Source organism: Monodon monoceros, unplaced genomic scaffold (assembly GCF_005190385.1).
Source record: "Monodon monoceros isolate NGI ecotype Baffin Bay Population unplaced genomic scaffold, NGI_Narwhal_1 Super_Scaffold_15, whole genome shotgun sequence".
NCBI classification, from domain to species: domain Eukaryota; kingdom Metazoa; phylum Chordata; class Mammalia; order Artiodactyla; family Monodontidae; genus Monodon; species Monodon monoceros.
Window position 1 is genome coordinate 67536077 of NW_021703771.1, and position 24444 is coordinate 67560520.

At 40.1% G+C, this 24444-nt stretch overlaps 1 protein-coding gene across 1 annotated transcript in view; it reads left to right on the forward strand.

Moving 5' to 3' along the window:
• The window catches only part of AIG1 (androgen induced 1), a 232656-nt gene that overhangs the window by 201525 nt on the left and 6687 nt on the right, over positions 1-24444 (forward strand). The window contains 1 exon segment of the mRNA XM_029223657.1: positions 24214-24377. Coding sequence (XP_029079490.1) covers positions 24214-24377 — 164 coding nt within the window.

Sequence of the window (24444 nt, forward strand, 5' to 3'; positions counted from 1 at the left end):
TGCAAAACTTTGTCTTTATACATTTAAGTAGGCCCATTTCCCTAATAATTTTCAAAGTAAGAGAAGGAACTAGCTTGATTATTATTATCATATTTTAATTCTCCCTATTCTGAAAGAACCAGGTCCATGTAGATTCAGGATGAAATTCCTTAACGCTCTCCAGCAGGTATTTATTTATTGAGTCCCTCCCATGCGCCAGGCATGGTGCTAAGTGCAGGAGGTAAACAGTATATAAAGCTTTGGCTCTGTCCTCAGGAGCTTACAGTCTGATGGAGGATACAGGGAAATTAAAAAGCAATTACCCTGGGCTTCCCTAGTGGCGCAGTGGTTGGGAGTCCGCCTGCCGATGCAGGGGACACGGGTTCGTGTCCCGGTCCAGGAAGATCCCACATGCCGTGGAACGGCTGGGCCCGTGAGCCATGGCCTCTGAGCCTGTGCGTCCGGAGCCTGTGCTCCGCAACGGGAGAGGCCACTACAGTGAGAGGCCTGCGTACCGCAAAAAAACCAAAAAAAAGCAATTACCCTACAGTTCATAAGTGCTATGTATAAGAGAAGAAATACAGGAGACTCTCAGAGTCCAGAGGTACATTCCCTATCCCAAACTTATGGGGTCATGGAAGGTTTCCCTGAGGAAGTGACATGTAAGCTGGCCCTTGAGGGTGAATAAGAGTTAGCCATATGAAGGTCCAGGGTAAGGGTATCCAGGGCAGAGAAGGGAGATGGCCTGGAGGCAAGAAAGAGCAAATCACAGTGAGGCAGTGAAAGAAGTTTAGTGCACCTGGAACCACTGGCATTTTCCCAACTCCAATCACTACCTCTACTCTCCCTACCGCAACTGCTTTTATTTTACCTCTCCACAACATCCTTCCTTTGTTTTTTGTGTTTTTTTTTTTTTTTGCGGTACACGGGCCTCTCACTGCTGTGGCCTCTCCCGTTGCGGAGCACAGGCTCCGGACGCACAGGCTCAGCGGCCATGGCTCACGGGCCCAGCCGCTTCGCGGCATGTGGGATCCTCCCGGACCGGGGCACGAACCCGTGTCCCCTGCATCAGCAGGCAGACTCTCAACCACTGCGCCACCAGGGAAGCCCCATCCTTCTTTGAGTTGGGTTTTTGTTTGTTTGGTTGGTTGATTGATTTGCCTGTTTCCTAAGATGCCAGGCTGTGTGTGGCTGCTCCCTGTCAGCCTCCTTGACAGGTCCCATTCACCTGCTCACTCCCTAACGCTCAAGCCTCTGAGCAAGCTTTCCCCACTGCCTCCCATCCACTTTCTACTTCTTGGCCAAAGATTATTTTAAAATGCAAATCTGATCCTGTCAATGCTCCTGCTCAAAACTCTTCAGTAGTTTTTTTTTTTTTTTTCTTTTTTGGTAGCACTTATTTTTCCTTATACCATGACATATCCTTGGGCCATGATATTCTCACCTGACAGTAGAAAAACAAGATGTTTCAGTCATCCTTAAAAGCTGAGAATTACGTACAAAAATCTTACGTAAATTAAAACCGTGCATAAATTTGCAGGTACAAATACAAATCGTTTTGCGACTATAGTGAGTAATTTAGCCCCATGATATTCTGCTGGGAAAACATTGGATAAGAAAGAAAATGGAGTCTGAAAGCTTGGGTTAGCTATGTTTCTTAGCTGTGATGGAAGACGGCAAGAAAGAAGTCACAATTCATTCATAAATTCTTGCCAGCCTCTAGAGAAATCCAGAAATTGTCATTACTGCTCTGTTCAGATCTGATCAGGCCCCAGCGGGGTGAACAGCTCACAAGAAATTGTCATCAGATCAGGCCAAGTCCCTTCCATAGACACATTACCCTTTGCTTCCCTTGGTTACACAAAATCTTCAGCCAGATACACTAATCTTTAAACCAAATGTATGTACAGAATTTCAGAAAGCATGTTATAAATAGTTAACTTGAGTACAATGTGAAATGGTGCTATTTGCCTGCCTATCAGGCAAGGGCAGGTGTCTTTTTAAAAAAGATATTCGGGGCTTCCCTGGTGGCGCAGTGGTTGAGAGTCCGCCTGCCGATGCAGGGGACACGGGTTCGTGCCCCGGTCCGGGAGGATCCCACATGCCGCGGAGTGGCTGGGCCCGTGAGCCATGGCCGCTGAGCCTGCGCGTCCGGAGCCTGTGCTCTGCCACGGGAGAGGCCACAGCAGTGAGAGGCCCGTGTACCACAAAAAAAAAAAAAGACATATTCGGGTAGATGAGTTTAACATGAGATATGTACCTCTGCCAGGACAAACTTGTACTTGTGAACTAACTCGTACAGAAAGTCAGTGTATCTGCCAGAAGTCCATTTAAAAGTGTTTGCAGTGGCCAATGCCGGACTCATCAGAGCCCTGCTTGCAAGTCCACATCAGCTGGAGTAGCCAGAGACCATATTTGCACGCAGAGGAGTGATCATCTTAATTGTCATTGTGGTTGGTTCCAGGGCTGTGCATCTGTTTGTGTTCTAAAGTCACTAACACCAAGATACTTGGTGATCCCACCAGACCACATGGTGCACATTGTTGGCATATAGGTCCTTTCCAATATCAGCATCACATCTTTAGGTTGAATTGGAAGCATTCCCATGAATGCCAGGATTCCATGCCCAAGAAGAATGGCTGGAAAGAGCTCCCGGATCTCAGAGCCTCCCACGGCTGGAGAGCCTCAGCTGATGTCGGGGAGCTCCGTTCTCTTCTGCAGGGAGGACAGTAAAGCCGCACTAGCTCCTGTTTGACAACCAGGATGGGGTAGCACCTCTTCTCCTTGATGTCATGTACAATTTCTGCTGTGGTAGTGAAGCTGGAACATCTTTTTCTCGCAAACTTTAGAAATATTCTTCCCAGTACGAGCTAGCTCGGTCCAGAAACAGGATAACATGGAGCATGCGTAACCCTCATAGATGGGCATCGTGTGGGTGACAGCATCACCCCAAGTCTGTACACGCAGCAGTGTGTGACCAGAGGCGCACAGGGACGGCACAGCTGGAAGAGCAGCATGCACGGCCAGTTACTGAAGGGGTCAAACAGGACCTGTGACAAGTGGCCTTGAGGTTCAAGGGAGCTTCACTAAGGAGAGCACGGTGTTTCCCAGGAGCGGCCGGAATCACGGCAGTAGGTGCGGTGCCAGATCCCCCAGCTCAGCCAGCAGGAGCAGAGCTACGCTCAGCAGCACTCTTCTCTGGCAGACCCCTCTCTCATTCTGGGTTCACCGTCCGTATGGCTTTCCTCTGCCCCATACCTACCATCACGTCCTGTTATCTCTGGCAATAAATAACAGAAGGTAACCAGGCACAGGGGTTATCGTCCCCAGCAGAGACCCCTTTGCTCATGCCCGAGCCATCGTTGAGGGAAAGAACAGTGAGTTCTTGATTCTTCCTGTGACCTTCATTTGCTGCACGCATAGATGGAGAAGAACTGGCCGTGAAGCAGTGACGGTACCATTTCACACTGTACTCAGCTATTTATAACATGCTTTCTGAAATTCTGTGCATACATTTGGTTTAAAGTTTAGTACATCCAGTTGGAGGTTTTGTGTAACCAAGGAACGCTAGGGGTAATGTGTCTATGGAAGGGACTTGGCCTGATCTGACGGCTCTTCAGCCAGCTGACAATTTCTTGTGAGCTGTTCACCCCTCTGGGGCCTGATCAGATCTGAACAGAGCACTAATGACAATTTTGGGATTTCTCTAGAGGCCCTGTGAGATCTCGCCCCTGCCTACCTGTGCCACCTCCTCTTCCCGTCCTTGCCCTCCCACCCTCCACCCTCCAGCCACACTCCACTTCTTTCCATCCCTAAGAGCCGCCGTGCTCTTTCTTGCCTCAAGGCATTCACACATGCTCTTCCCTCACTGATCACCTGATTTCCAGCCCAACCCCTTAACCTACTGAGAGGTTATCTACCCGCCCTTGGATTTTTACCTTAAACATCACTTCTTCCAAGAAACCTTCCCTGATTGCTCATCTAGTTTAGGTCTGTACTGCTTCTTCCTTCCTGCTTCTTGTTTATTTGGAATCACTCCTTAGATATCTGGCTTTCCTACTGGATGGGGATGTCCTGAGGGTGGGAGCTAGGCCTCTTCTGTTTTTTCTGTATCCCCACCTCCTAGAATAATGTTTGTGCAAAGCGTTTGTCAAGAGGGAAGAGATATAGGGATATATATATATATGTATATGTATAACTGATTCACTTTGTTATAAAGCAGAAACTAACACACCACTGTAAAGCAATTATACTCCAATAAAAATGTTTAAAAAAACCAACAAAAACACAGAAATGGAAGAATGAGGAAAGGCTGTAAGCAAATGTTAAGGTTTGGTGACCACAAGCTGAGTAAGTTATCTCTTGATTTCTGTTTTCATTGTGACATGAAATTATCTAAATGCAAGGAGAAAGGTGGGTGACAAAGAAGGGGGTTTTTGTTTTGTTTTCTAAAGAAAGAATAATATAATATTACCCTCTTATCCATCACCTAGGTTCAACAATTATCAATATATTGCCAAACGTGTTTCATCTACACCTCTACCTTGTTTTTTTATAGAGATATAATTTACATACCATAGAATTCACCCTTTTAAAGCGTACAGTCCAGCGGTTTCTAGAATATTCACCAAGTTGTGCAACCATTACCCTAATTCCAGAACATTTTTATCACCCCCAAAAGAATCCCTGTACCCTTTAAGTAATCACTGTCCCGTCCATCCCCTCTTCCCCCAGAGCCCAGCAATGACTCATCTACTCTCTGTCTATATGCATTTACCTATTCTGGACATTTCATATAAATGGAATCATACAAAATGTGGTCTTTATGCTGCCTTCTTTCACTTGTCACAATGATTTCAAGGCTCATCCATGTTGTAGTACAAATTCATACTTCACACATTTTTATAGCCAAATAATATGTCATTGTATGGATATACCACAATTCTTTTATCCATTTATCAGTTGATGGACATTTTTGGATTATTTCCACTTTTTTGGCTGAAGATGGAAATGTGAAGGTATAAGGTATCCACATAATTAAAGGGAGAAGAGCTAACAGGGAAGCAGAAGGATGTCAGGCCACAGAGAGGACCCATTTGAATTGAGACCAAAAATAACGCTGCACAGGCATGTAACTTTATGGCACACAAAACCCTTTCAACGTGAGCTCTGCCTCTTCTCCAGAACTGCACAAGCCAGTTCTACTAATCTTCTTTTTGTTCCCCAAACCTCCCTTGGTCTCTTCTTACCTCTGACATTTGCATTATTCTCTCCATGGGGACCATTTTCTTCCAGGCTTTACTCCCACATGCAGTCTATCTTTGAGTCTCAGATCAGATGTCACTTCCTACAGGAAACCATCCCTGACACTCTGGGTCTGTGTTAGGTGCCCCTTTCCAGTCCTCCCATGGCATCCCCCCAGTCACTCATCAAAACACTCACAGCACTGCTCTGCAGTCTCATCTCTGCACCACTGCCAGGCTGGTGGGCAGTAACTACTACGACATTCTCCATGTGATCCTTAGTGCCTCAGACAATGCCTGGTACATAATCAGGGCTCAGTACATTTTGAAGGAATAAATGAATGAATGAGTGATGCATACTTTCAAAACCGTGAATCCATGAGGGTCAAAGTTGATAAGAACTGGGGTAGGATAGTAATATGGCTGTCTTTCCAACACACTGATGGTTGCAATTCCTCAGAGATAAATTTTCACACCCTTGATAAGTGAGAACTAGAGTGATTAATGTTTTTCAAAACATATTTATTTGTATTTCTGAACAAGTTTTCCATCAAAGTTGGAAATTAATATTTCAGAAATATTAGTTCATCAGTTCTTCCATTTTCTTTCTTTGTCCACATTTGGTATTCCATTCTTGAATGAAGGTCTCTAGAATATAAATCAAAGTGGCAAGAGGCTGTTCACGCAGGTGAAAACAGGTAAAGAAGAATAGGGTACTAGTCAGGATTTCAAATATAATCTAGCATTAGAGAGATAGACTCTTAATTGACACTGGAAAGGGTGAAAATGCTTTTTCAAAAGAAAGAAAACTACTAGTGATATACCCCCCATGGGGTACCATCAATTTTGTTAACTCAATTTTTTTTTCCTTTTGTTAACTCAGTTAAAATTTGGACTATGTATACTCCCCCAAAATATTAAATATTATGGAAAATTAAAAATTTTACTAGCATAGTCAGTTAATAGGGATAGTCCCTGAACTTAACCAAATAAATCCTTCTTTAAAATGTTTATGCATATAAAATTCAGCAACATTTAAAACATTGTATGCGCCAAGCCTTTGAATTAATTTTCCTTTGAGGAAGGCACTGTGTAGAGGAAGCAATATTGGACACATACAAATCAAGTGAGGTTGATCTATTGAAATGTAGCTGGCAACGATCCAGCTTCCTAGTTTGCTTTCAGTAGTTTATTTCTGAATGCATGCATCTTTAAACTATGTAGCTTGTTTTTACAAGAGACAGATAGTGGGAGATGGCCTTACATTGACTCTTGCTTTGCAATCCAAAGTATATCTTTTTTTTTTTTAACATCTTTATTGGAGTATAATTGCTTTATAATGGTGTGTTAGTTTCTGCTTTATAACAAAGTGAATCAGTTACACATATACATATGTTCCCATATCTCTTCCCTCTTGCGTCTCCCACCCTCCCTATCCCACCCCTCCAGGCGGTCACAAAGCACCGAGCTGATCTCCCTGTGCTATGTGGCTGCTTCCCACTAGCTATCTACCTTACATTTGGTAGTGTATATGTGTCCATGCCTCTCTCTCGCTTTGTCACAGCTTACCCTTCCCCCTCCCCATATCCTCAAGTCCATTCTCTAGTAGGCCTGTGTGCACGTTCCCCTGTGTTTATCTAATAATGAGGTTGGACAAGAATAATGCTGCCTCAGATTGCAGTGTCCAAGGCATTCATTAAAGTTAAGAATCAGTGCTCTTGCAGAGAAGCTTTATGCCTAATGTTGATCAGCCCTTTTTTGTGTGGAGTTTGCATGTATTCAAGTAGCAAGGAGCTCACCACAAAGGCCATCAGGTGGGTTTCCATGGTAGCAGTCCTTCTTTTGTTATTCCCATTTGAAACATAGACAGTATCCAAATACTCACCATGTCACTGCTTAATGAAAAGAAATAGAATATTGGTAATGCCAGTAAAGTCAGGAAGCTGGTCTTTGGGTGCAACACCAAAGGAGGACATGCTGTCCCCTCAGATTTTCTTTTAAGCAGCTGTCCATGAAGCGGGACTAGTGTCCCTTTGATCTTATATTATGTCCTATTAATGACCTTCAGTGGCCTCATATCATTGCTCTAGGGACAAATAGAGCTAAATGATGACCAGGATAGTGCTGAATCTTATGAAAGACAAGTTTGTGATTGTAACTAAGAGGAGTGCAATGTGAAACTAGGGAAGAAAAAAATCAGCTTTTTAACATATTAAGGATAACACTGTGGAAAGAAAATTGCTTCTGGATTTTTGTTGTGTTTGTGTAGGTGTTCATCTTTCCTAGTGACTCAACACCTGGATTTGCCCACTGTCTTTGTTGTTTAAAAATAAATGTAACTGGGAAGTGTCATTCCCATTGGTTGTGAATCAGTTATTGGAGTTCACAGCAGCACATGGGAGCTCTATGATGCAGCCTGGCTTGTTCTAACAGATCACTGGAGAAGTCAACTGGTACTCAGTCATTCAAATAGAAGAATTTACTAAGGCTTAACATTATTTTTCTATTCAGTCCTCCCAAAACATCATTTCTGCCACTTACTCAGGAGAGAATAAAAACTGTAACTCTTAATTTAATTTACTTTTCTCCTTCCCAGAGACTAGGAGATCCGAAAACATTTATGAACTGGTAAGACTTTAGTGCTTTAATTTTAGCTATTTTAATTCATGAAATCTCCACAGGGCTCTATAGGGCTTTCCCTTGTAGTACTAACCTTCATCATAAATGGCTCAAGTAAGTGTAAAATACGTGGAGGTATGTAAAATTATGCCAGATATTAAATATATTTTAAAATACTTTAAAAAGAAAACTTCAGTGAGATCGAGAGTAGGAATTACTATGGAACTGGATAAGAGTGTGGCTGGTGAGAGAGAAATGGAAAGGACCCAGGACTGAGATGGAAGAAATTTAAACTGAATCAAGGGTTGAAGGTTTCCAGCTTGAAGTTGTTGGGAAGCATCCCTTTACCTTTCAGGTGGGGTGGATGATAGAGGAAATGTGGGCTTTCCCAATGAACAGACAAGAATGAGTTCAAGGGAGAGATTCAAAGTCAGCAGGACTAGAAACTGGGGGACTTACTGAATACCAGAAGGAGAAAAAGCTAGGGCAAGCAATTAAGGTCTTGCAATAGAAAAAAATTCTCAGGTCAGTGTTCATTTATCTATAGTTTCCATTGCTTTACTTAGAATTGACTTAGTTTACAAAATGTTGAAAGGAAAAACCAACAACCTAGAATTCTTTATCCAGCAAAATTATCCTCCAAACGTGAAGGAAAAATAAAGATTTTCTCAGACAAAAAAAAAAAAAAAAAAAACTGAGGGAATTCATTGCCTGCAAACCTGTCCTAGAAGAAATGTTAAAAGGTATTCTTTAGGGAGAAAGAAAATCATGAAGGTCAGAAACTTGGATCTACATAAAGAAAGGAATAACGGAAAAAAGAATAAGTAAAGATGAAATAAAATATTTATTTTTCTTACTCTTAATTGATCTATTAGAGAAGTGTTCCTCAAAATTACAATAGTAACAATGTATGTGGATACATGAAATGAATGACAATGAAGTTATAAGGGATGGAAACGAGGAAGTGAGAATACCCTGTATTAGGTATCTGCACTACCTAGGAATCAATATTTGAAAGTGGACTTACATTAGTTATGAATGTGAAACACTAGAAAAAATTTGCAAAAAGAAGTATAATTGATATTCTGAGAGAGAAGAAAAAATGGAAGCATATAAAATACTAATTAAAACCAGAGAAAATGGAAACAAGGGAGAAGAAAATAAGAAACAAAAAACAAGTACAATGAATAGATACTACAAACAGTTATTAGTCCAACTATATCAATAATCACTTTAAATGTAAATGTTTAAATACATCAATTAAAAGACAAAGATAACAGTAACCAAATATGTGTTGCCTACAAGAAACCCACTTTAAATATAAAGACATAGATAGGCCAAGAGTAAAGGGATGGAGAAAGATTTAACAGGCTAATACTAATCAAAATAAAAATGGTTTAGCTATCTTTATTTCAGACAAAGCACACTTCAAAACAAACAAAATTATCACAGATAAGGAGAAGCACTATATAATGATAAAGGGATTTATTCTCCAAGAAGACATAACAACCCTTAATGTGTGCTTCTAACAACAGAACATCAAACCATGTGAGGGAAAAATTGATAGAACTACAAGAAGACATAGTCAAATCCACTATTATAGTTGGAGATTACAACAACTGTTTTTTAGTAATTGATAGATCAAGCAGGCAAAAAATTAGTAAGGATATAGTTGACCTGAACAGCACCATCAATCAACTTGATCAAATTGACATACATAGAATACTCTATTCAACAAGAGCAGAGTACACATTCTACTCAAGCTCACATGGAACATTCACCAAGACAGATAATATTCTGAGCCAGAAAACACACCTTAAATTTAAAAGTATAGAAATCATACAAAATATGTTCATAGTCCACAATGGAATTAAACTAGAAATTAATAACAGAAAGATATCTAAAAGATCCCAAAATATTTGGAGTTTAAGTAACATGCTAAACTACACAGGTCAAAGAAGAAGTGTCAAGAGAAATTTAAAATATTTTGAACTGAAAGAAGGTGAAGATACAACTTACCAAAATTTATAGGATTCAGAGAATGCAGTGCTCAGAGGTTAATTCAGAATATTAAATGCATATATTAGAAAAGAAATAGATCTAAAACCAATAACCTAAATTTCCACTTTAAGAGACTAGAGAAAGAAGAGCAATTTAAACCAAAATCAATCAGAAGAAAGAAAGTAATAAAAATTATAGATGAAATTGAAAACTGGAAATTGATAAAACCAAAAACTAATTCTTTGAAAACGTCAGTAAAAGTGATTAAGCTCTAGCCAGGTTAACCAGGAAAAGAACAGAGAAGACACACATTACTAATGTTAGAAATTTAAGAGGAGTCTCACTACTGATCCCATGGACATTAAAAGAATAATTAAGGAATATTATGAACAACTCTGTGTCCACAAACTTGATAATAACTAGATGAAATGGACCAATTTACCAAAACTCACAGAGGAAAAATAGACAATCTGAATAGGCCTATGTCTACTAGAGAAATTAAATCAATTTTTAGTAACCTTCCAAAACAGAAAGCTTCAGGCCCAGAGGGTTTTACTGGTGAATTCTACCAAATGTTTAAGGAAGAAATGATAACAATTCTTTACAATCTCTTTCAGAAAATAGAAGCAGAGAAAGCACCCTCTAACTCATTTTATGAGGCCATCAATATCAATACTAGAAAAAGACATTACAAGAAGGAAACTTACAGACACATACCTCTCTTGAATATAGATGTAAAACTTCTCAAAAATATTAGCAAATCTAATCCAACAGTGTATAAAAAGTTTTATTCACCAAGACCAAGTGGAATTTATTCCAGGTATGCAAGGCCAGTCAACATTGAAAAATCAATTAATGTAACCCACCACATCAACAGACTAAACAGGAAAAATTGTATGATGATATTAATAGATGCAGAAAAAGAATGTGACAAAGGCCAACACCCACTCATGACTTAAAAAAAAAAAAAGAAAACTCAGCAAAGTATGAATAGAGGAGAACTTTCTGAGGTTGATAAAGAACATCTATCAGGGCTTCCCTGGTGGCGCAGTGGTTGAGAGTCCGCCTGCTGGTGCAGGGGACACGGGTTCGTGCCCTGGTCTGGGAGGATCCCACATGCCGCGGAGCGGCTGGGCCCGTGAGCCATGGCCGCTGGGCCTGCGCGTCTGGAGCCTGTGCTCCGCGGCGGGAGAGGCCACAACAGTGAGAGGCCTGCGTACCGCAAAAAAAAAAAAAAAAAAAAAAAGAACATCTATCAAAAAAACCCACAGCTAACATCATACTTAATGGTGAAAAACTGGATGCTTTCTCTTTAATGTTGAGAACAAGTCAAGGATGTCCTCTCTAATCATTCCTGAAGTCCTAGTGCATCATTCCTAGCTAGTGCAATAAGACAAGAAAAGAAGATAAAATATATATATAGGTTAAGGGAAAGAATAAAACTGTTTTTGTTCACAGATGACATGATTGTCCATGTAAACAATCCAAAAGAATTAACAAAAAACTCCTGGAACTAATTAGTCACTGAATACAAGGTCTATTGATTCCTGTGTACTAGCAATGAATAATTGGTATTTGAAATTGAAAACAATACCACTTACACTAGCATCAAAATAGTGAAATACTTAGATAAAAATCTAACAAAATATGTACAAGATTTATATGCAAAACTATAAAACACTTGTGAAAGAAGTAAAAAAGATGTAAATAAGTAAAGGGAGAGTCTGTGTTCGTGGATTGGAAGACACAATATTTTTAAGATGTCAGTTCTTACCAGCTTGACCTATAGATTCAACACAAGCCCAATTAAGATCCCAGCAAGTTATTTTGTGGACATAAAAAACTGGATCTAAATTTTATGTTGAAAGGCAAAAGACCCAGAATAGCCAATGCAATACTGAAAAAGAAGAAAATTGGAGAACTGACACCACCTGATGTCAAGACTTACTATAAAGCTACAGTAATCAAGACACTGTGGTCTTAGTGAAAGGATATACACAAAGATCAATGAAACAAAATAGAGAGCGAGCCCAGAGGTAGAAATCTAGTCAACTGATACTTGACAAAGGAGCAAAGGTAATTCAATGAAGAAACGATACCTTTTCAACAAATTGTGCTGAGACAATTAGAAGTCCTTATGAAAAAAACTGAATCTAGACACAAACCTTATACCTTTCACAAAAAATAACTCAAAATGCATCATAAATCTAAATGTAAAACTCAATACCATCAACTCCCATAACAAAACACAAGGAATCTGGGTTTTAGATACAACACCAAAGCATAAGGAAAAATATATTGAAAACATATTCAGCTTCCCAAAATATGTTACAAATGTATTTGGTGGGCAAAAATTGGAAAAAAAGAGAAAAGAGGTTGTAACAGAGCAGAACCCATATCTTTCATCTTAGAAAGTCAGAAGATAATATCTAAAATTGATAAGTCAAGAAACAGCAATATATGGGTATTTTTAAGAAACATGGGACTAAAGATAAACTAAACAGCTGAAATTGTTGAAATGTGGCTTCCTCTGGAGAACAGGATGGGGCATGGGAAGGAGACTAAGGGCTGCAGTTGGATAGGGCAGAGAGTTTCTGCTTTTTTAACTTCAGCTTTATAGAACTTTAGATGGTTTAATTTGGACAAAAATTAAAATGAAGTTGAAAAATGAACACTACAACTCAACTTAAAAATAGTAATTGACTCTATTACTCCTCCCTCGCGCATAATACTAAGGTGTCATCTAATGTCTGTGTTACTGTTAGACTTGGGACCCTGTCTCAAGGGCAGGGACCACATCTACTTCACATACTGCTATATTCATGTCTGACACATCCAGGCCCTGATATGTATTTGTTGAATGAAAAGAAATAAAAGAAACATTTAGCAGTTGTAGAAGCAGCACACAGAGGACAAATGTGACAAATAATGCAGAGATAGCCTCACTATAACTTGACACAGGGCACTGGCACAAAGCAGGAGCTCAGGAAATGTCTGGAAATGTTGCTGTTTATTAAAGAAGGTTGGCAATTAGAGAGAGCTTGGATCAAAGAAGATGTAATCATGGCAGGGATAACCCAAACATTGTTTGTAATCCTAAAATAAGAATCTAGGAGAGGGAGGTGCATGACATGTGCTAGAGAGACACTAGAGATCATTTTGGCAAAATACGGAAAATTATGATTTTCAGTTGTGGGTATAGCGTGTTCTTCCTCCTCTTTTTCCAGAGGTAGTAGTTTAAACGCATGGCTTTCTCATTCCTGCAGCCAATTCTGATGATTGCTTGGGCCATAACAATCCCTTGCTAACCACACTTCCCACCTCCCTCCAGAAAGAACACATGTTCCCTATGGTGTTCAGAAATGTGTCAACTTGATGTTTGGTACCTGTATGCTTTGAGAAGGTCCGTCCAAATGATTAAAATTAATAAGCAAAACCAGTCATGAATTTTATTAAGGGAAATTTGAATTGAATTCTCTCCAGGGCAACATCACCATAAGACCAGGTAGGCTGTAGAAAGTGGGACCCAAAGGAGGCCAATCATTTGAAACCAGTTTAGACGTGTGCCCGGACATTTGCTGTGGGAAAATATTCTGAGGTAGCTTACTGGCCTGCCTTTGTGGATAAATTACTCTGATATTTGTGATTTAGAATCAGGAAGAAAACACATCCCCTCATTACCTCATTACAGGAATTCATTCTGGGAGGCACACACAATTTGCCTGCTTCCCCATGGATGGGTGGAGGGACTAGTAACCTTGAAAACATCTTTGTGAATGAGAAGTTGGGGAAAATATTCTATATTTCTGCATAAAGAGAAGCATTGGAAAGCTTACTCATTTATTTGGTTTGCTTGCTTTTTTGTCTAACCTAAGCTGACTGTGCTAAGAACTTCACACTATCTAACGACTACACCTCTGAGGGAAGCAGTACTGTTTACATCCTTTACCAAAGGGGAGACCGAGGCTCAAGAAGTTCAATAATACCCAAGGTGACTGGACTACCACGTGGACGATCTGGAAGTTGATCTGAAGTATAAATGGCACAACTACATGAACAGGACCCGCTACATAATTTGTGGGGTCCAGAGCAAAACAAAAGTGTGGAGCCCCTTGTTCAAAAATTGTTATGAATTTCAAGATGCTGACAGCAGAGCATTAAGCCAACTGTGAGGCCCTTCTGAGCACAGGGCCCCATGTGTCTGCACCCATAAACCTTGCTCCATGTATAGATACATCCCAGGTTCTATAAATTTGGGCTAGCTCTAAGGAGAACATTGAAAAGACTTTGATGAATCTTAAATTATGATTTTACCTTAAAAGACTGTCTTGAAGAATACTCCATTAAACCTGCAGTAAATGAAGAATTATATAATTATGTCTGTAGCTTCTAAAATTATGTCTGTAACTGAGCTAGAGGATGTTTCAGCACTGCTTCAGATGGGATGCCTCCATCTGGTATTTGCCTGTGAATTAACACTTTAATTCTCTAGCACCACCATACACATCACCAAGGAGAATTTTTTGAGCCCCGTTTTCAGAGCCCTGTTCTCTTCTAGACAAATGTCCTTTGTCATATTCCCTGGGACCTACAGCCTTTTCAGTGGGAAACTTGGCACTCCTCCTCGAGGGCACACCTTTGCACCCCGACTGCTGCTTGCTCCCACCTGGCACACAGTGGGGACTCAAGAAATGTTTGTTGAGTAAATTGGTGAGTACATGAACTCCAGAACACTTCAGAATTCTAGATTCTCAGAAATGTAGAAAGAACCAGTCTCCATGCAATCAATATTCAGGAGATGTCCAAGGGGCCTTTAGATTGGTCCTAAAATGAGACAGTTAGATCTAAAGAGAGGGCTAGGTCTAAAGTCAGCATTTGAGCCAAAGGTCCAAACTACCCTTGAAAAGTCCTTCAGAAGCATCAGGTGGGAGGTACCATGTGAGACACACAGAATCCACTGGGCAAGAAGCTGATGCACACCCTTTGTCTAACCTCACCTTGGGGCACAGGCTCATTGCCTGCCAAGCAGAATCGTAAATTCCAGTAGGCTAACTGCACGTATGATGTGACTGTTTCTTAAGAGGTAAGTCAGAGCTTTCTCTGAAGGAAGTGTTTAATCATTTTATCCCTGCAGTCGCTTTTCTCCCCTTGGGAGACATTGTAAAATTCGATTTCTGAGTTTTATAAGAGACTCAGTCTTGTGTTAAAACGTCACCGAAACTGATTTATCTTACATCTTGTAAAATTTCTACATCTCACACATTTTCTACACTGAGCACGAGTTGCTTTTATATTCCGTGGGGAAAAAAAGAAAAAAATTTAAACAGAGATTTCAAAGTTGGATCATACTTTTGGTTCCGAGCACATTAACAGCTGTTCCCATCCATTGTATCCTAGTCTTCAGAGCACGAGGGGAGCCTGGCATACAGGCTAAGGGCGAAACCACTCAGGTGGGTATCTCCGCTTCTCCACTTATTGACCCTCTCAGAGCCTTGGTGTCTTCACCCGTAAAATGGTACTAATATAATCCCTTCCCCAAAGATTTGCTCTTGTAAAACACTGAGCACCGTGCCTGTCACTAAGAATTCAATGTCGTTAGCTATTAGCTGCTACTGCATATGAGTCTGTGTCCTGTGTCTTTTGCGCTAATAGCCCAGCTGTCAAATAGCCTAGCTTCTTATCTAAATGTGAATAATAAAATCAGTTTTTCAATCCTCTTTCAAATAAACTAATCTTAAGAACTGAAAGGTTATCTGAGGTAAGATAGGTACATGTGTCTATCTAGGATGAACAAGGGCGACAGAGCCAAAAAAGGGAAGGGTGATATTTCTCCCTTACTACAACTCCTCAAGGGCTCCAGTGACCACCGCAATTCATGGTCTATATGAATAGACCTATCTATCTATATGATAGGATGAAATTTGGCCATGGGACAGAAAGAGCTACTGAGCTTGACAAGGGCAATTTTTCTTTACTTACTATTTATCTCATATCAGACAAAATAGACTTTAAAATAAAGACTATTACAAGAGACAAAGAAGGAGACTACATAATGATCAAGGGATCGATCCAAGAAGAAGATATAACAATTGTAAATATTTATGCACCCAACATAGGAGCACCTCAATACATAAGACAAATACTAACAGCCATAAAAGGGGAAATCGACAGGAACACAATAATAGTAGGGGACTTTAACACCCCACTTTCACCAATGGACAGATCATCCAAAATGAAAATAAATAAGGAAACACAAGCTTTGAATGATATATTAAACAAGATGGACTTAATTGATATTTATAGGACATTCCATCCAAAAACAACAGAATACACTTTTCTCAAGTGCTCATGGAACATTCTCCAGGATGGATCATATCTTGGGTCACAAATCAAGCCTTGGTAGATTTAAGAAAATTGAAGTCGTATCAAGTATCTTTTCTGACCACAATGCTATGAGACTAGATATCAATTACAGGAAAAGATCTGTAAAAAATATTTATCATTTATACTTAGTCAAACAAAGTAGATTTCAGTGATACACATACCACTTGGAATCTGAAATTTTTCTTGCTTCCACTTTGTAGGTGGGAAGTCAGTTTTCTAATTATTCTCAATTCTCAAAGATACTGTGATAATAGATGCCTACTCTACCCTGTAACCACTTGTCCATTGGCTTCAAGACACTACACTTCTGTCTTTCTTCCATGTTTCTAGCCCATCTTTTTCAGCTTCTTTTTAACCTCATCCTCCTCGAACTACCCCTTAAATCTTGATCTTTTTCAGGGCTCTCTTATGGACATACTTCCTTCATACTGTGTACTCTACCTTAATCTGTTCTGATGGCCTCAACCACCATCTTTTTGCCAGTGAACCCAATATCTGTATTGCCGCATCAGTCCTTTCTCTACAGTCCAAACCCATGTAACTGCCTTCAAGATATCTCCACTTGGATATCTTACAGATGCCTCAAACTCAACGTGTCCAAACTGAATTCATCATCCCCTCAAATCAGCTCTCTGACAGCATTCCCTATCTCAGGAAATGGCAACACTCTCCACCCAGTTAATCAAGCCAGGAATCTATGATTAATCCTTAACTCATCTCAGTTCCCTCATTGCCTAAATCCAATCAATCACCAAGTTCTCTTAATTCCATTTCCTAAATCAGTGCCTTTCAAACTAATTTTACTGTAAATAAATGAAACATCCTTTGCATCATGACCCAACCAGCATGTGCACACACACACACACACACACACACACATACAAGTGAAACTGAAGTTCTGAAAAAAAAATTTATCATCGTTATATGCAAGGCTTTCTGATATTTTCTATTATGTTTTCTTCTGTTGTTGCTTTTTAAAATGCTAGTAACCAGTGGGTTACTGGCAAGTGTTTAACAACCAGCTCTTCTGGAGGCGAGGCAAGGAGAGCCAGATATGTAGCATTTGGCAGTTTTGGGTATAAATACTCCCACCATGGTTGAATTTAAGTCACCAACTAACAAGCCTGCAAACATCCTAAAGATACCAGCTCTCCTGACCATATATACAGCATGCAACTGCTTATGACCTACAGTTTTTGATGGACACAGGTCTAAATAGCTCTAAATCTACCAACTAATTTTCATTCCCAACGCTACCATTCTAGACCTGGCCACCACCGTTTCTGATACAATTGTTTTCCAGGTCAGTCTGATCTGTTTCATATTTATTTAATACCCTTCAAAGACTTCCTGTTGTCCACACTAGGACAGAGTCTATAATTCTTACCATGGCTTAAAAAGCCACCCACAGTTTGGCACCTGCCTGCACCTCATGCCCTCTCCCTTGATTTCAGTAAGAATGGTTTCTTCTTGAACATCTGGGAATTCACCCTTGCTTTCATGTCTTTGGACATACTGTTCCATTTGACTAGAAAGTTCTTGCCTCCCATCTTTGTTCAACTAACTGTTACTCATCCTTCCCATCACAGCTTAGATGCTATGTTATTCATTTATTCCTTCTCCTGCTATGTAACAGGCATTGTGGTAAGCACTGAGGATACAATGATATGTAGAAATAGACTCAGTCCCTCACCTCACAGAACTTAGATATGCTAGAAGGGGAGAACCATTATGCAAATGAAGATATCATTCAAATTTAAGTACTAATAAAAGAAGAGCTTAAAAAATAAAAGATTCATGGTTCTATAAGAATGTATAAAATCTGACCTACTCTAGCAGATCAGGGAAAACTTTCCAATGTGATGGCTGGTTAGTTATAATAGTTGAGCTAAGCTATAAAATAGAAATATAACTTAATGAGTCTAAGGGGTGGATAACTAACAGCATAGGCAGAAACAGAAGCATGTGTAAATCCACATGGCAGGAAGGAACATGGTAAAATCAAGGAACCAGGAACCAAATGAAAGCCAGTGTAAGAGGAGCAAGGTAGGAGGTGGGGGTATGAGAGAGGTAGAAGCCAACTCTATGAAGGGCACTCTAGGCTTCATTAAAAATAGGGGGTCTTTGGGCTTCCCTGGTGGCGCAGTGGTTGAGAGTCCGCCTGCCGATGCAGGGGACACGGGTTCGTGCCCCGGTCCAGGAAGATCCCACATGCCGCGGAGCGGCTGGGCCCGTGGTCCATGGCCGCTGAGCCTGCGCCTCCGGAGCCTGTGCTCCGCAACGGGAGAGGCCACAACAGTGAGAGGCCCGCGTACCGCAAAAAAAAAAAAAAAAAAAAAGGGTCTTTGAAAAAGAGCAATGGAAGGCCAATAACATGTTTGAAGCTGGCATATAATGTGTCAGGTTTCTAGTTTGAAACACTCACTCTGGTGGTTATGAGAATGAACTGGAAGGGGGCAAAAGTAAATGCAGAGACAAACTAGAAACTATTACGCTACTCTAGACAGAGGTGATCACAACACAAATTAAGATGTTGTTCATGGAGATGGGAAAAACTGACTTATTAGAGAGATGTGTGAGATGACCTTAACAAGACAAAGTAATGGACTGAATATATATGTGGTGAAAGAGATGGACACAGCAAAGATGAACCCCAGGCTTGAGTTACAAAACTGAATGAATGATAGTACCATTGAATGAAATGGAATACCAGAGGAGGACCAAGCTTGTTGGAAAAAAGCATGACTTTGACTGTAGCTGTATGGAGTTTGAGGTACCATTAAGATGTGTAAAATGAGATCTTCTGAGGACTATTTGATCAACTGTTCTGGAACAGAGGAGAAATCTGGATTAGAACATAGATCTGTGGAATATCTGTATAGGTGGTAGACATGCAGCCTTGAACATGGAAGAACTCATCAACCCAGAAGACATAATATGAGAAGACTGTTTAAAAGCCAATCCTTCAGGAACTTCAACGTTTAATGGCTGGAGTAAAGGGTGAACTTAGAAAGGAAACCAAGGAGAGTAGCCAACAAGGTAGGAAGAAAACAGGAGAAATTGAGGTCGAAGAGCCAGTATGTTTTGGTGAAGCATAAGAAAAGAAGCCAGGCTGTTGGAGGAGGAGTGCAGAGTACAGACCAGGAATCAGTGAGTGTAGACTCACTGGAGAAGTTTGTCTTTGAAGAGAAGGAGACATATAGAGCAGTATTTGTGAAGTTGATGGAAACTTTTTGATTGTGTTTGAATGAAAAGCATTTGAGCATATTCATCAGCTGTGAAAAAACTGGTTTGAAAGGAAGGTGAATACACAAGAGAAAGAAAGCCTAATGGTAAGTGTAAGGTTCACAAAAAAGCAGAGAATGAGCCCTGTGCCCCCATGACACTCCTACACTTACCCTAATTCTTACTACACTTGTGTTTTCTCTGTGAATATCTGTATTCCTCGTTAGACTGTACTGCGTGAGAACGAGAATCACCCTTGCCTCATTTGCCTCTGTATCCCTAGTGTGCAGCACAACTCAGACAGGAGGCATTAATAAATTTCATTCTTTTTTTTTTTTTTTTTGCGGTATGTGGCCCTCTCACTGCTGTGGCCTCTCCCGTTGCGGAGCACAGGCTCCGGAGGCGCAGGCTCAGCGGCCATGGCTCACGGGCCCAGCCGCTCCGCAGCATGTGGGATCTTCCCGGACCGGGGCACGAACCCGTGTCCCCTGCATCGGCAGGCGGACTGTCAACCACTGCGCCACCAGGGAAGGCCAATAAATTTCATTCTTAATTGCACATTCAAGTGAATGAAATTGGAGGTACACTTAATAAAATAGTCAACCCCAGAAGTCTCATAGTACTATAGCACATGCATATATATGTATGCACATGCACACACACTATGGTTATCAATTTTTTTAGACTAAAATTTAAATTGACATCATTACCTTAAGCATAAGCTGTTTGGGCACTAAGATGAGAAGGTCTTAGAATGAGATAGAAGTTGAAAGTCAACCAAGAACTGAGAACTGTCCACAAATAGACGAGCAAGGCTGTGAGTCATTTTTGTGCAGAAAATTGAGCCCTGATTATATCAAGCAAACACATTGTGAAAGCACACAACCTGTTAAGACAAGTGGGTGCATCACTCACACCAATCCAGGTGAAACCTCACATAACAGGACTTCTATATCTGAGATGGTATGATGACTTAGTCAAACAACTTAAAAGAAAAGAAAAGAAAAGCTTCTCTTTGTTTTTGGAGACAATATTAAATGCCTTATATAAAGAAGCAAGTCCATGCAGGAGAAAAGAAATCAGGTGTGCGTTCCTCTCCCAGCTTTTCCATTTTTAAAGACAAGTTCTTTAATCTAGTCTCAGTTTCTTTATCTGTGAAATGGGGATAATCGTACTTCATAGGGTGCTTGAACAAGTTAAGGGGGATTACATACTCAGAATAGCTATCCACTTCCCTAACCTGAGAATTTTACATTTCCATTGTCAGTTCTGACATATTCTGACTATACTCTATAAACTCTGATTTTTACCTCAGTAGAATGAGGATGACATGCTATATCTGGGATTGCTGAGAAGACTAAATAAGATAATGTGCATGAAGGTCCTTTGTGAAATAAAAAGAACTACTTTTTTAAATTGAAGTATAGTTGACTTACAATATCATATTAGTTTCAGATGTACGACATAGTGATTTGATATTTTTATAGATTATTCTCCATATAAAATCATTATAAAATAGTGGCTATAGTCCCTGTGTTGTACATTACATCCTTGTAGCTTATTTTGTACCTAGTAGTTTGTACCTCTTAATCCCCTTCACCTATCTTGCCCCTCCCCTCACACTTCTCCCTTCTGGTAACCACTAGTTTATTCTCTGTATCTGTGAGTCTGTTTCTGTTTTATTATATTAACTCATTTGTTGTATTTTTTAGATTTCACATATAAGTGATAACATGCAGTATTTGTCTTTCTCTAATTTATTTCACTAAGCATAATTCTCTCCAGGTCCACCCATGTTGTTGCAATGGCAAAATTTCATTTTTTTTATGGCTGAGTAATTTTTCATTGTGTATCTATACCACATCTTTATCCATTCATCTGTTGATGAACACTTAAGATAGTTTTCATATCTTAGCTACTGCAAATAATGCCACTATGGACATTGGAGTGAATATATCTTTATGAATTAGTGTTTTCATTTTTTTCAGGTATAATTCCAGGAGTGGAATTGCTGGATCATATTGTAGTTCTGTTTTTAATTTCTTGTGGAACTGCCATACTGTTTTCCATAGTGGCTGCACCAACTTACATTCCCACCAACGTATATTACGGTTCCCTTTTCGTTACATCTTCACCAACACTTATTATTTCTTGTCTTTTTGAGGATAGCCATTCTGACAAGTATGAGATGATATCTCATTGTGGTTTTGACTTGCAGTTCCCTGATGATTAGTGATGTTGAGCACCTCTTCATGTGCCTGTTGGCCATTATACAAAGAACTACTTAAATTAGGGAGCAGCAAACTACAGCCAGTGGGCCATATCCAGCCCACCCACCGTCTGTTTTTTTTTTGTTCTTTTATGACCCAGCTAAGAATGGTTTTTACATTATTTAATGATTGGAAAAAATCAAAAGAATATGAATATTTCAAGACATGTGAAAATTACATGAAATTCAAATTTCAATGTCTATAAATAAAGTTTTATTGGAACACGACCATATCATTTGTTTACATACAGTCTACAGCTGCTTTTACACTGCAATGGCAGAGCTGAGAGCTGTGACAGAGACAGTAAGGCCTGCAAAACTGAGAATATTGACTATCTGGTCCTTTACAGAAAAGGTTTGCTGACAAAGGACATAGAGGAAAACCTAAAAGACACAAGGGAGCCCTGGGAAAACTGGGGGAGATGGGAGTAAGAAGTAATGTTCTGGGCACAGGAACAAATACAGCATGTTTTGTGTGCTCAAGGAAGAGCAGGAAGTCACTGTGGCTGGAGTGGAGTGAGTGAGGGGGAGATTAGTAGGAGAAAAGTCAGAAAAGTGCCCAGCCTGCTCAGGCAGGGCCTTGAAGAACCATCTAGGGACTCTTGCTTATACTCAGTTGAGAGAGAAAAGCTACTTTGAGCAAAGTAGTGGCAAGACCTGACTTTAATTCAGATCAGCCTGGATGCTCCAATGAGAATGGGCTATAACGTAAACTGTAGCAAGGAGAAAACTTGAGTCAAGAAGAGATTGCAGTGGTGCCGGTGAGAGGTGATGATGGTTTGAGCCCAGATGGCAGTGGTGGCAATGGTGAGAAGTAGATATTTGGAGTATATTTGGAAAGTAGAGCCAATAGGATCTAAGGATGGATTGATTGGATGTGGATTTTGAGAAAAAATGTCAAAAATGACCCTATATTTCCTGGCCCAAGCAATTGCTGGAGTAAGGTAGTAGTCATTGATTTGAGAAGGGAAGGATGTGGGAGACATATGTTTACTTTTGGATGACAGAGGGAGGGGGCAGATATGCAGGAATTAGGATGCAGGAATGGTGAGTACATCATGGAAACGTTAGCTTGGAGATGCATCCTCCAAGGGGAGATGTGCAGTGGACAATTGAGTATGGAACTCTGGAGAACAGGCTAGGCCAAGGCTGGAGATATGAATTTAGGAGTCCTCTACAGATAGATGGGATGTGGCTATGGTTGTTATATCTATTCAGTATTATAAGATGATTCCATACAGACCAAAAGTGCATTGCAAACAACTTCTGAGGAATAGCAGCCTGGCATCAGAGACGTTACCAAAAGCTGCAAAGGAAAGTTTCGTTCAAGTAGAACAAAAGTAAAAAGCCAGGAACAAGTGTAAAAATATAACTAGCATTCATAATTAGAACTACTCCTAATTTGCCTAATTGAGGAAACAGTTTACAGTGAGTCAGATTATAATTTTATACGTTGGTTTGCAAAATCATTTACAGCTCTATGATATTACATTTTGGGTATATTGCATATTATCTCCATAGAAATTAATAAGCCCTTTGATGGGTGCACAACACCTCCTTACAAGACAAGATTAGGACCAGATTAGGAAAATAAAACTGCCTGTAACATACGGACAAACAAAATATGATACATCAGAATCCTTTAGGGTAGCTCAACTTAACTTCTGTTGATTCTCACAAATGCTTCAGTTTTTTGGGTTTTTGTTTTTAATTGTGACTAGCTTGGCTTCCTCTTCTGGTAAAAATCTTTTCGTTTGGACAATTAGTCAAGGTGACCTGGATGGGCTTAATGAGTGCCTCACCCCTCTACAGCAGTGTTTCTCAATCTTTCTTTCATTATTGACTCCCTCCACCAAGGAAATTTTTAGATATTTTTTTCCTAATTTCCACCCCATGGAAATGTTTTATTGTCGTAAAATATGCATAGCACAACATAATATTTATCACTTTAAGCATTTGTAAGGGTACAATTGAGTGTCATTGAATCCATTCACGTTGTTATATACGCATCATCACTATCTATACCCAAAATATTATCATTGTCCCCAACTTAAGCTCTGTACCATATACAATCATTCCCTATTCCCCGCTCCCCCCCAGGCCCTGGTAACCTCTATTATACATTTCATCTCTATGAAGTAGTCTAGGTATTCTAGTATCTTATATAACTAGAGTCATATAATATTTGTCCTTCTGTGTCTGGCTTATTTCACTTAGCATTAAGTTTTCAAGGTTCATCCATGTTGTAGCATGTATCAAAATTTCGTTCCTCTTTATGGCTGAATATTATTCCATTGTATGTGTATACAACACTCTGCTCATCCGTTTATCAGCTGACAGACACTTGGGATGTTGCGGAGTATCAGAAGCAAACGGCGACAGGCATTGCTGAAGGATGTTTGTAGCAGGGGGTCTGTATTTGTTATATCAGCAGCTTTAAAATCTGACATGAGAGTAACTCCTGTCTGTGTCTCCTTTCGGATTCCACTGCAGGGTGTGTTGGGTGCATCAAGTAACGGGGATGTGGGTGTACCCTTTCCTGGAACACATTGGCCCAGGAGCCAGAATCCTCTTCTTTGGGTCTACAACCATCTTAATGAACTTTTTGTACCTGCTGGGAGAAGTTCTGAACAGCTATATCTGGGATACACAGAGAAGTAAGTATTGTTTGGGGGAGCATAAAACAAAAGAATTGCTGCCTAAAAGAGTGTGTGCAGAGACGGA